The sequence below is a fragment of the Aspergillus pseudoviridinutans genome (genome assembly GCF_018340605.1).
Source record: "Aspergillus pseudoviridinutans IFM 55266 DNA, scaffold_10, whole genome shotgun sequence".
Taxonomy (NCBI): domain Eukaryota; kingdom Fungi; phylum Ascomycota; class Eurotiomycetes; order Eurotiales; family Aspergillaceae; genus Aspergillus; species Aspergillus pseudoviridinutans.
The window spans coordinates 473,622-486,578 of NW_025091290.1; the positions used below are offsets into that span (position 1 = coordinate 473,622).

The 12,957-nt window shown below is 46.3% G+C and overlaps 4 protein-coding genes across 4 annotated transcripts; 1 reads left to right on the forward strand and 3 right to left on the reverse strand.

The window, feature by feature from the left end:
• Positions 1-225: 225 nt before the first annotated feature.
• On the reverse strand, positions 226-4,121 carry Asppvi_001932 (peroxidase/cytochrome P450 family protein; the record flags this gene model as incomplete). Its single annotated transcript, XM_043307465.1, has 16 exons — positions 226-257; positions 308-705; positions 750-874; positions 922-1,333; positions 1,389-1,605; positions 1,653-1,927; positions 1,975-2,179; positions 2,227-2,262; positions 2,313-2,450; positions 2,496-2,666; positions 2,716-2,987; positions 3,034-3,382; positions 3,435-3,521; positions 3,568-3,676; positions 3,724-3,888; positions 3,936-4,121. 16 exons carry the CDS (start codon positions 4,119-4,121, stop codon positions 226-228), a joined length of 3,177 nt encoding a protein of 1,058 aa, XP_043163400.1.
• Positions 4,122-5,831: 1,710 nt separating this feature from the next.
• Asppvi_001933 (peroxidase family protein) lies at positions 5,832-7,885 on the reverse strand (the record flags this gene model as incomplete). Its single annotated transcript, XM_043307466.1, has 4 exons — positions 5,832-6,511; positions 6,577-6,863; positions 6,919-7,313; positions 7,397-7,885. 4 exons carry the CDS (start codon positions 7,883-7,885, stop codon positions 5,832-5,834), a joined length of 1,851 nt encoding a protein of 616 aa, XP_043163401.1.
• Positions 7,886-8,872: 987 nt separating this feature from the next.
• Positions 8,873-9,679, forward strand: Asppvi_001934 (uncharacterized protein; the record flags this gene model as incomplete). The annotated part of the gene is made up of 1 exon (XM_043307467.1): positions 8,873-9,679. The coding sequence occupies one exon, from the start codon at positions 8,873-8,875 to the stop codon at positions 9,677-9,679; it is 807 nt and encodes a 268-aa protein (XP_043163402.1).
• A 363-nt stretch (positions 9,680-10,042) lies between these two features.
• Positions 10,043-10,823, reverse strand: Asppvi_001935 (peroxidase family protein; the record flags this gene model as incomplete). The annotated part of the gene is made up of 2 exons (XM_043307468.1): positions 10,043-10,601; positions 10,654-10,823. 2 exons carry the CDS (start codon positions 10,821-10,823, stop codon positions 10,043-10,045), a joined length of 729 nt encoding a protein of 242 aa, XP_043163403.1.
• Between the last annotated feature and the right edge of the window lie 2,134 nt (positions 10,824-12,957).

Below are 12,957 nucleotides of genomic sequence, written 5' to 3' on the forward strand. Positions count from 1 at the left end.
GATGTCGAGGAAGGGATTGCCCCGGACAGGTGTATTCGGGATGAATGATGCCATTTCCAATTGACCTTGTTCATTTGGGGATGGCTACAACACTTTTATTTTGCATATGGATGCAGCTAGGGAGATGGATCTGCAGAAGGTCTGCTTGATCACACCAAAAACTAACAACTGTCTGGTAATAATTACATCATAGTGACAAGGACAATTTCCTGGTACCGCCTAAACCTACTTGAAGGAATCAAACACTACTTTCATATCTATCGGAGTCAGCGGATACCTACGTAGAACAGGTGGATGGATGACCTACTTTGAGGAAACGGCGTCCAGGAGGATCCATCTTCGCGCAAGTACAGCTTAAACGCACCATTCACCATCTTACTTTTCATCTCTCCAGCTGGTCCAGGAGCTCGACGGATATTTTCAAGTCTACCAAGGACGCGCAAGAAGACGGCACCGGCTGTGGTGACAATTGCCCTTCCAAGACACGCGTGTGGACCCCAGCCATGGTGAATATAGACATCGGCCGGACGGTCAAGTCGGATCTCCTCAGGGTCGGGAAACTTGACGGGATCGCGACCAGCAGTGATGAAGTCTACAAATTCGATATACCCTTTGTGAACAGTTGTAGAGACTTTTCCGTCCTTGATTGTGGCTTCGTCAACTGCTGCCCGGAGGACACCGAAAGCCGGGGTAGACAGGCGGAATCTGTACAGATCAGCACAATCCAGAAACGACTTAATAGATCCTACCCCTCAAGAGCGTATTTCTTCAACTTTTCAAACGCTCCAGGATCAGCGGAGCGTGCCAGCTTTTGGATAGCCGGCCAGTGCGAGGCGTACTTATCCGATAAGTAGAGGTCGAGCATTTGGGCCCACTGCATTGTCAGTATGCCGTAGCTTAAGTCGATCAATCAAGACTTACACCCTGCGCTTGTGTCGCACACGCTGCTGCTGCGGTTGGAATAATGGTCCACACGACTTCATCGACACTCTTGCCCCCTCTCTGTAACCGCTTCACAAGCTGCGAGCCATAGCTCGCTGCCCCGGCCTCGCTCATCCCAAGCGCCTGCATGAAACGTCTGAAGATGGTATCTCTCGCACCGGAGACTGACTTGGTCATAATAGCGCCCATTCGCTGCGTCTCCGTTGCTGCTACGATCCTATTCCTGAGAGAATCTGTCGGCTCAAGATCCAGGAAGACATAACCGAACAACAAGGAAAGGGCGTCGGAGAGCTCTCTGGGGGTATAGGCATCAGGCGAACGGTCCTTTTTGTCCTTGAGCGGGATGCTGAAGAACTGCGAGCAGAAATGTGCGTGTGCTAGGTTTGCAACGCTACATTCGTTAGCGTCCACCTCTGGGCGATGGCGATAGCATCAGATGGACTTACTCTCGGACAATGTCAACATGATAACAGTCCCTAAGCTTGGAGCTTTTCTCATGAAGCAGGTCTGTCGTGATAGACTCGTAGAGCTTTTGCACATCCTCGAGCACAGTCTTTGGTTCGTAGAGACACTCGTTGACGAATCGCCTTTGTTCTGCATTCGCCGCAGAATCCCCACTGAGCATGTAATCATGCCCGGTAATCTGAAATGTATGTGCTCCCCCTATCCTATGTCAGTCAATTGCGGTAGGACTGAGTGCATAGACATACAAGGAACATGGAACCGCTTCTGGTCGTCCAGAACCTTTGTCACCCCTTCCCAAGTTGTGACCGGCACGGGTGGCGGAGTATATGACGGTCGATCGAAATTCGAGTCCTTGAATTCCATATATTTATCCATAATCTCACGACTCTTCTCCGGTGTCACAAATGGATATAGCGCATAGACGCTGTCTGGCTGGTACCATCCAGGGAAGGCTCTCATCAGCAATTTATACATCACACCCCCGCCAGCAACGTCAAAGTCTGAGCTCGCGGCATAGAAGCTGTCCAGATATTAGCCAAGAGACCTTAAACGGGATTCAGAACCCACCCAAAACTGGTCAAGTTGGTTGGACTATAGTCAACTGTGTAGAAACGATCTCCGCGAACGAGAGCAACCGCATCAGACAGAATAGCCGCTGATATGGTGAAGCCAGGACACAGCCCGGAGCCGGGATAGAAGGGCTTTTTGGCTTCTTCTGCCTGTACGCCAACGTATAGCTCTATGTTATCGGGGTGGCCGTATAGTGCTTCCACTGTAATACTTTAGCTCTATCTCGATATTTGTATGGTGATGACTCACATGCTTCTGCAATAGCTGGATTCGAGTTGACCTCCACTATGACAGCTTAGCTTGTCTACAGCTAGGGATACAAGCACTGCACTTACGGAAAGTTGAATACGGTTTCAGTTTAAAAAAAGCTCTGAACTCATTGAGAGTCGCCAGCTGCCATTGCCGTCCCTGCTCAATCCCGAGCATTTCAATGGCCTTCAGTACCTTTGGAATGTTTCTGGCGCCGAATGCCCCTGGCAACGTCAATGCTATGCTAAACTAACGATAGCTGCACTTACCCGCGACGTTCTCGCACCCTTCTGACATGAGACGAACAAGCTCACTGTCTGCGAAGCGTCCATCCTGCTGCCGTTCCAGCCCTCCGAAGGTCCACGTTGCAGGTTCGCCCTGTACATTGTCCTCGAAATATTTTCGCAACCCGTCGAGGAATTGATTCACCGATAATGTGCCTATACATCACCTGTTAACCAGTCTCACTCACCATCTCGGACTACATACTGCCATCGACTCCCGGTCCGAAGATCCTTTGGCAGAGTCTGTTCGTCCAAGCTTCATCCTGATTACTGATGGCCGCGTGCCAGCGGTATATCATGTTAAACTCGGCACTGACTTGATTCCCGACTCCTCGGGGAACGCCTCCTTTGTCGAAGACGTCCAGGCTCTTTCTGGGGTCAAGCGTCCAATCTGACTCGGTCGGATTCTCATTGAGGTTGAGGATTGTCCGGAGGTAGTCGTTTAGGATGATATTGACATAGAGGCCGCATGTTATCCTTACTCAATCAGCGTCGGCTGCTATAACCAAAGGATTCAGCATACAGTCTCCCCGTCTGGAACAGATCATTATCCCTCTTGGCCACCGCGCCGCTGTATCGTGGATCATCCTGCGTCAGTCCAGTAGGCAAACTAAATCTTCCGGCTTCGTTAATGTAGGCCAGCTCCCCTACGACCCAGTTATGGAATCGATTGAAGGAAACCAGCAATGCGCAAACGCCCGGCGGTTGTTCAAGGGGTCTTTTTTCTGCAAATGTGTCGGGTTTGAGGAGACCGTCTGTGAAGGTCCTCACCTTGTTTTGCTGGTCTTGGTTATGGCCATATAGCGGCCCGAGATCGAGATAGGAAGAGTTGAGTACTTTGGTGCTGTCGCGCTCGTCCGTGTGGAAGAGGTCTATTACCGTATTAGAGTGATATATGCATAGCCACAGTTGCTGTTGCCATACCGTGGATGATCACTGTCGCTAGATAGAAGAGATTGCTGGATATCTTGCTAGGGTGTTCCTTGGCGGGACCGTCGCGTGCCAGCAGGGCTAACTGGGTTAGTAAAGTTCTTGAAGTTTCTTATGCCAATCATACTGTCAAATATAAGAGACGGATCAGGAAGCACAGCAGACTTCGGATGCTGAGGGGTGACTGTCCGGGCATAATGGCTACCGGAAGCCCCGAGATGGGGGTACATGATGTTCTATATTTGTCAGGTCATATACTCGATACCAAGGTACAGATGCATACGTTATAGCTCCCATCCGCGGCCCGATACCTGAATTGATCCCCGAGATAAGACAAAGGAGGATGCTCGAGGTTATTCCACAGAGTGCTGACGAACGCATCCGTGATCTTCCCTCGCAATCCAGATGTGTTGGGCAAGGACGCCGTGACTTGGATAATATTTTCGATCTGCTTTTGTGAGCGACTCTTTCTCAGTGGCTAGAACGGCAGCATACGAGATAGTTTCTGTCATCAACTAGACCTCCATTGACTGCAGTCTGGCCGAGTTCTTGGATGGTCCGCAAGTCGGGAATAATTCGCCCTGCCTGGCTGAGAAGATCCTGACTGGCGTCAGTGAGGAACATGCGGTTCTTGCCACTTTGTCCTGCAGAGTGAGAATGGGTTTCAGTTGAGGGCGCCATAAGGAGATGTAGGATCTGTATCTCTTGATGCCGCAATTATCAGATGTTGCTATTATGACACTGACTCTACATGACTTGTTATAAATATCTTCTAAGGACCTACTATCCGACGAACGGTTTCCTTTCTGATATTTATCAGCAGTCACTATCTCTGCTGAAAATTACTATTTACCGGCCACCCTGTATGACCTTTCCGCAATTGAGTTCCAGCATGATGCGCACTTGCGCAATGCCGAATCGCGTAATGCATTTTTTTTCCTCATCGTCAGCAGAGGAGAGTTGTGGGTAGATGCGTAATCGCGTCATGGAGAAGACAATTTAGGATTTCACCAGTCTTTTGGCGGGGAGAAGGCTAGAACGAGGAAAGGAAGCTAATCTATGATTGTTGCGTCAAGTCAGTTGCAAGCGGCTTGACTGTCAGCACTGGTTTCGGCCGCAGTTTGGTTTAAGTTTGACCTACCCGAGACGTAAGGTCCGAAGGCTCTTTGCGGTTGTCCCATGTCACTAAGCAATAGATGAAGAAGATGATGTAACTATGGAGTCAAGCTTAATCCTGAAAAGAGTATGCCCCAGATGTCCCAGTGGTAGACGCCATTTGCTAGCTGGAGGAAGAGGGTATGATTAAAATTGTCCCAACTGTAATACCTATTAGTAAAGAAGCTGATGCCCCTGTGTTACGCGTAAGACCATAATATTATTTATAGAATTAAACCAATGGCTATAGAAGTTATTTACACAACCTCAGTCTTAAGCATTTTTGGATCCATCTTCATAATGCTACTTAACATGGTGATATTGCCTTCTTGTGGCTAATAGATTAATCCACTGAGCAGGTAAGCTCCGTTGGTGATGGTAAGGGGTGGGTCAGAGTAGACCTTGCTAGTCTTGGCAGATACTGGATCTATAAGCTCCACCGGCCAAATGTATAGGATGCACACATGGAATGTACAGTACTAGGTGGGTGCAAACATTAGGTTGTGGATGCCCACAATCTACCAGCCAAAGCTATCTGCCAGCGTGGTTAGGTTTAACTAGTGCCAGTGGCCCAGTGCTTCCTATATTAATTAGTAGGGTTCCTTGATTGCTAGATAATGATATACCCAGTGCGTATCTTATTAATAAAAAAGTATAGCTTGGTTTCATTATTGACTAGATTCCTTGTTCATACTCATAGAATGCTAATTAGGGACCTGCCTGTCAGAGGTCTATTCAGGCCCATAGACTAGATATAGATATGCCCCTGCTGGAACTCTTGGAGCAAACAAAGAAATGATGCTTACATTGCTTAGAAAATATTAGAATTATAAGATAAAGAGAAATAATAAGTTATAAAGATAACAGAATTATAAGATAAAGGGAAATACTAAGTTATAAGAATAATAGGATTATAAATAAAAGAAGATATTAATAAAGCTATTTGTGACAGGAGCCATCATGTAGGCTGAATCACCAAACCTAGTCAGGGTAAGTAACTACTAAACTAATAACAAAGAATTACCAAAGGGAATTCTAGATTTAAACCTTAATAAACCAAATAATATTAAAGCGCAGATATTACTATAAAGTAAACAAATGTTGGGACTGACCATCTGATAGTGATGAAGAAGATAAAAAGGAATGCTTGTTAGCCTGGTTAATAATTAGTGCCGACTTTACAGAAGCAGACAATGTTTCCAGGCTAACACCCTCATTCCCCTGGCTTATTGGTTTCTACCCCTTGCACCCCACAGACTCAGGTAACTTCTCCCACGGTGCAAATACATTTTTGCTGTTTCTCAGATGCACTTCCAGCTCTGGGAAATGCCGCAGAAGCACGTCCTTCATGCCAGTATTCTGCAGCCAGTGAAACCCTTCTTTAGTGTATGTGTTTGTGTCCCATTGTCCTGCAATAAAGCGGTCGCTTTTCAACCGCCTGCTGGCCATGAGAATAAATATGCGGAACGCTGTGTCACTGAAACCAAAGCCCTTGGGAACTGGCTCACTGTGTGAGCCCACGAGTGTATCAACCAGCTCAATGTCACCATACACCTCGCGCAGCTCTTGAGCGAGCTCCTTGTTACCACCCGTGAGCTCCTCGAAGGTTTCGGGGGGTGACATGCGCAGGAGCCGTCGGAACTGATTGTAGCGGGGCACACCACGCTCGCGATCGCGCAAAATATCCGCAGTGCCCAGGTCCCGATGCTGGCCGTCTGGCGTGGATAGGTTGCGCATAAAGTCAGGGTAGTTATTATTGGTAATAGCCCCTGGGTAATTAATGCCGAATGAGTAAAAGCTGTCAGCAAACGAGATACCCTGGTCAAAGGGCCTCTTAGCCCCGCTGAAGATCGTGTCTACGATGGGGATAGTTGACTTGTGCCGGCCGTCTGTAGCACTAAAAAAGGCGATCTCATCTGGATACAATAGTCAGTGAGTATGCCTTGGAAATATGTCAACTAAGAGCACTACCGATGCTTACCGGGAATAAGTGGATGCATTCTGTAGACGGAGACAAATTCTTCAGTCAGAGAATATGGAACGCCAAAGTGGTTTACACCAGAGCCAGGAATACCGCTTATTGTTTCACTGGTCTTTGAGATTCGGCCCACCATCTTCCACAGGGTCTCCCCAGCAATCCCCCACCAGTTCGCATTCATGCCAATCTCAAGGGCTGGATGGGCCAAGATAGCCGGGGTCCATTCAACCGTGTGTATCTTGGCCATCAGGGCGCAGTTGACAAGGCGAGCCTTGTCGAAGATTTGATCTCTGTGTTCCGGTAAGAACTTTGTTTTTCTTCTTTCAAACTTGTGTGTCAGCTTACCCAGTCCAGTCAGGATATGCGGTGCGCAGCATGTCGCAGATGGCATTATGCTCCATCGCGAAAAGTGTATGTAGCATTTCCATACCGGTCCACCAGTTATCGTTGAACCCTGTCTGGGGATTCCCAGTGTTATCTCGGGGCAGAAATGTCACAGTGCCATTTTGAGACAGCGACAACTTCCCATTCTGGTCTTTGGTTCGCAGGCTCTGTGTGGTCGCCTCGCTTGAGCCATAAATTTGCGAGGCGTCCCACCACGCTGTGTTTTGATTCTTGTAACCCGGGCACTGAATATCAGATTCGTCTAGCGTCTCATCAGGCTTCGTGCGTTGAAGGATCATGCGACCATGAGGCCATGTATCCCCTGATGGAAGTGGAATATTATGGATTTCTTCGCTCTGGTTGCAGAAGTTATCAGCACAATTCAAAGTACTAAAGTACATGCTACAACAACAGCAGAACCAAGAACTTCAATACGGACGCTTTCATGTTGGAACCAGTCATGGATCTGGAACTGTATCCACGCTGCAGCAAGCAAGTTTAGACTTGTTGCAGGGATAAATCCTCTGGGTGTCCTTGCCATGAACCGCTCACTGACTAGTCTAGGGTTTGGAGTCCAAAGCTCGTCCTTGTTTGGCTTCTGGGTGTATTTCCTCGGAAAATTCCGTCCAAAACGCATGCCTGAGCAACCCATGAGTGGTAGTTCAACAGAGTTGAACTTGCCATCTGAGTTTCTTGCATTGATGAACCGTTCATCTTCTAATGGATGATCAACTGTGTTTCCCTGCGCGTAGCCGGACGAATACCCGTCATGGAGGTTGTAAGCACGCAGCTCGATGCGCAGGAAGTCGAGGTTGAGTGCGCCAAGAAAGCCTGGGAGCCTGTGCCACGGTACGTATCTGTTAATGAAGTGGAAAATCTTGATAAAGAAGCGCTGGAGGAAAGTTGGCTGGAAACTGGGTGACTCCATTGCTTTAGAGTAGGGAGTGCTTTACGTAGAATTATTGGAAAGAAAACCAGCTACAGGTAAGACTAGAAGAAGAGCAAGTCTGGTTCCAGGACTAGTAGTAGGGAAGATGGGCGACATCTTATATAACATTTGCTCAGCTTTTTCATGGGGCTCTACGTTGCTGGTCCTTTCTCGCAGGCATTTGGATAAAAGTTAGTAAAATCTAAATACCTCTGGTATCTGTTAACCTAGACCCAGAAAAGTGCGAGCCAGTTACTTATTCATACCATGGTAAGATGGCAAAAACTCAAGGACGTCGCCAATATGATGAGAACATCAACTGATAATMATGTTAAGGACTGTAGTGCCCACTTCCTAAGTGTTCTAGCAAATATTCTAGACTGAGTTTTATTTGGTTAGGCGCAGGATCACTTAACCAAGAAATGATGGACTTGAGCATCCACTGTATAGATTATGTAAGGTTGTGGACTAGCTACCTAATTAAAGTTAAAAGCTTCTATACTATATTTCCGCTTTCATGTAGCTAAGGAAATAAACCATGGTATTAAAGTAATAATGTAAGCTTTTAACTTTCGAACTTATAAGCAAGCATATCATTATATGATCTTAACTGCTTTAGTTGTCCCTAATCTATAATAAACATGATTATATGTAGGCGTCATAATGCCAGTTTATTGCTTTACCTCATCATTAGTATTTTAGGACCAACAGTATCCACTGGTGAAGTAGTGAGTTTGACAAAAAAACAGTTGCATAAACCACACGTGGTGCTGCTAAGCCTTAACCCATTACTAGCTATTTCTTAATGCCTCAGTAATGTTTGCTAATAACCAAGTCCCTAGCATAAAGTAATTATACGCCCTTCGTACTAGGCACCATGTACATGGGAGTAAGATTGGGCTGGTTGCACGATCCCTTTCTTTATGATCTCATCCCAGGATCATCTGCGAGGTCACCCTGCGGATCGTCAAGAGCCAGCCACTCCATATGAGTTTCCAGGTTTCGGAGATTAGCGAATTCCTTGGCAACTTTGGTGGAGAACTCCAAGCTTTGAAGGCGGGATATGACCAGGTTTTCGGGATGTTGTTCCCGACCTCTGGTAAGCCGCTCCTCCAGCGGCGCAAGTTCGTCGACTCAGCAAACCCGGATTCGGATTCCTCGGGGACTCAAGTTGAAAACAAAAATATCATTGCTCTTTTCGGAGACCTGTTTCTTCCTTTGGTAAAGGCCTTAACGGCTCTACAGCTCCCAACGCCAGTGGCAGCACCGCTCAACAAAGTACTCATTGACTTGCCGCTGAAGAGGATTCGCGACTGTACCTACACCATAGATCCTTGTGATCGTGACGTAATCTATGAGGAAGAGGGCCCTAACTTTGAATTCTATGACTGGGTTTTTCCTGAGGAAAAGTGGTGTGATATGATCCGCGCGTTTCTGCAGCTGAGTGACTGTTCCCGAAGGGAGCAGAACGTTATCTTGCTCATGCCCGTAGCCGTCTACTTCCTCAAGCAAGATGAATCGTCTTTGCTTTCTCGATCGCGAAATGGGAATATAATCGCAGTTGACCCCGAGTATCTTGACCCAGCAGATCCCACGTGGACGGCGTTTCGGTTGGCTTTCAATGAGGTTGCGTTGTTTCACGGCGGCGTCCCACATATCAATAAGACACGTGGTGGAGCCATCAGCAACCTGACAAAAGTCCATGATCCAGAGAGTATTTTCAGATATGCAAGCAGCTGGACCCTAAGGACCTGTTCCTCAAATGACTACTTCAGGGCCTTGTTCGGCATATAGCTTGGAGCTCGCAGCATATAGGCAAATAAGGGCAAGGATGTATTCTAAGGCGAGATTTCAAGGCTCAACTGACTAGCTCTCCTTGTTTACTTAATACGATATTGTAACTATCTAGCTGATATTCACATTCTTCTGTACGTCCGTATTCATGAAAACGTCCTGATGCCACAGTGACCAACCGCTGCAGGCTTGTAGATTGCCATTCAAGTACACACAACAGTGAGCCAATATTTTTAGTCTCAAGAGTGTTGAACAAGTAAAAAGTGACTGGCAGATACAACCCAATTGGGACAACTTAACGATGGCACTGAAATGAATGTCATATTTCCACCTCCTTAGGGTACATGAGCGTACCTTACTGCCCTATGTGTAAAACACAATATAGAACAAGAGGATCAATGCGCTTCCAACCAAACCAAACAGTGTACGAGGCGTCTTGTTCTTCAAAATCTCCTCCGGAAATCTTTCCTCGGTATAGAAGGTAGTCATAGTCTCCCTGGACAGCTTCCCTCCCATTTGCGCAGTGTTTAAGAAGGAGACAGTTTGTAGGAGGTTAACAAACCATAGATTAAGTGGTAGTTTAGGCGAGCCTACGGCCTCACTCTCCTTCCGGCGTCGGACATATGTCTTGGCGAGAGATTTGATTGTGACAGGACCGCCGTCAGCATCATCGAGGAGTGCGTTGAACAGGGCAGGCTGAAAGGTGTAATTGTCACCTTGGCGGAAGTCCAGTCGTGTGAATGATGCATCATGCTCAACTACATTGTGTCTTCGTAGGTCCCGAAGATCGAAGGTGCCCTTGTCTCGGCAGAGCGGGCGGAGACTACGAGTTAAAGCTGATGCAAGGACGGTATCCATGTGAAGAGCGGTCCTTAGGGCGTCTTCGACTTGTGGAAGGGTGAGGTTTTGGCCATCACGAGGTCTTTTTGGTCTCAATTAGCGGTGGTTGGGACGGCAGGATGGCTGTTACGTACAGATACCCATGATTTGCTAAGGCGTTCAAGCCTGGGCATGGACCACGATTTGCAATAAGGCCTTGAATATAGCCGTGGTCGTCGAATGAAGAATCCTTGGCGACTTCCCTGTGCTGTTCAGGCGGAGAAGTCAACAGGCTCCTTACCAAGCTAAGTAGTCCCACGTACATGATGTCTAGTACGCAAGACGCGAAATCATTATGGTGCTAGGATATTAAATACTGGCAAATGTTACTGGGACTCTTATATAATTTAATAACTAAGTGGTCGAGTTACGAGTAAGCCCCACCACAGGTGGCTTCAGTGTTTTTGGCGCCAACCAGCCGACATTTAGTCGGTGCGTCACTACCAAGTGAAGACGTTTGGGACCGAAATACTAATGATGAAATAAAGATGAGAATCTGTAGCATGATGCCCACTGGTATTCCTTAGGAATCTAGGGCAGCTAAGTGGTTGAAACTTGATTAAGATTATAATGTAGATCATATGCTTTCTTGATATTTTAGGGTTCGAGCGTAATTAATGTTTCAATAGAACCATGGTTCTGATCCGCTAGCTAGATGAAAGCGGAAATACTGTATCAAGTCTTTAACTTTGATTAGTGAATAGTCCTAAGCTTTTTGTATGGCTCGAGCCATAAAGTACATTATTCCTTAGTTGAGTGAGTGGGTGATAATAAGTTTAAACCAAATAAATTTCGGTCTGGATTATTGCTAGGACACTTAGGTCCAGGTCACGGAATCAGGCGGCTAGGAACATAAGGTTGGTTGACAGGAATAAAGTTTGCCTCAATCACGCAACTCCCTGACAAGATTTTTTATCGTTGACTTTGTGGGAATTGACTGTAATTTTATCCCACTTGCTGAATTTCCCATATGTTGAATGCTTTTGTGAAGCTTGTGATATCGGTAGCAAATTCATTGCAGAGGTGGTGCTCTGACTTGCACGTCCCATTGAGCTTGATTACCCCTTGAACAGCATCAAGCCCATTTTGAGGTTTGGAGTTTATTATTAGCGCCTGTTGAAGACTGTCTACATGTATCTTCTGTATTTTGGTGAGGGACGTTTTCAACCTAGAAATAGCTGGCATTGCCCCTGCCAATCCATTAGTGAGATTGTTTGCTGTCTTGCAGCCTTGTAATGTGAGGGTTTGTAATGCACCACACTGGTAGTTAAAACTAAATGTAAGGAGGAAAAGAGAAGAAGAGAACTGTCCAGGAGAGCAAGCGAGTTAAGCATACTATGGGAAGAATCAGCCAAGACTTCTACCTTCATGGACTGCTATGCAAAGAAGTTCATATGAAGACTAAGAGAATACTAAGTGACCCGGAAATCCGGCCCATCTGAGAGAATCTGAGATTATGAAGAGGGTGAATACTATATTTCCTAAAATAGAGCGCAATCCGGCATTTTATTGGTTGACTTGCGATAAAGTGAAACGGTTACGTAGAAACGGGAAAAGGCGTTGACTGCTTATTAACTTATTTGGTTTTAGAATCCTTGGATTTAGGCGTTGCTACAGTATTTGACGCTGCTTGACCCCCTCACTATCAACCCTTCTGTAAGTTTGACCCTATTAATGTTGTTATATTCTGCTAACAAGATAATAGAACAGCCTGAAGATATCTTATTATTCGTACCCTCGTCCAGGTAGGAGAGCCAATGGCTCAAGGCATCATTGACACCTGGGCACCGTCCACCAGCTAAGCCAGGGCCTATGGACTGGCAGATTGTACCGGTTTGTCCAGGATCTAGAACAAAATCGACTCGATGGCAGATCCTCATGATATCGATTCGTATCTTTTTTGTCAAGCGGATGACTGCCTGGCGGACCGAAGCACTGTCCTAGGCTTTTCGTAACCTTAACTACATTGCCAGCCATAGCCACGGCCAGTAGCACTATTTGTGGAAAATACAATTAATGGCTTCAACGTTAATTAGACTTGGTGTAGTAGCATATACATTAACTAGAACCTCTCCTTCTGTGATTCAAGGGAGTGGGATATCTCTAATATGGGCGCCTGACAAGTTTGAAGACTGAGAGCAAAGCTTTCAAACTGCTTAGGCAAAGCCTGTTCATGGCTATGGCTTTCGTAATGACTGTTGTATCATGGTAAAATCCTGAAATGAATAAAGATTAGATAAGGTTCGCATGGAGTAGAACATAGAGTAGTGCTCTGAAATAGTCTGTGTCGGGTTAATTGATTTTCATACATCAATATTAATGATTAATGATCACGATCACGTAAACACTAATTAATATTGCTATTGCTACCATGGCGGAGGGATAGAAGGCCCGACGGG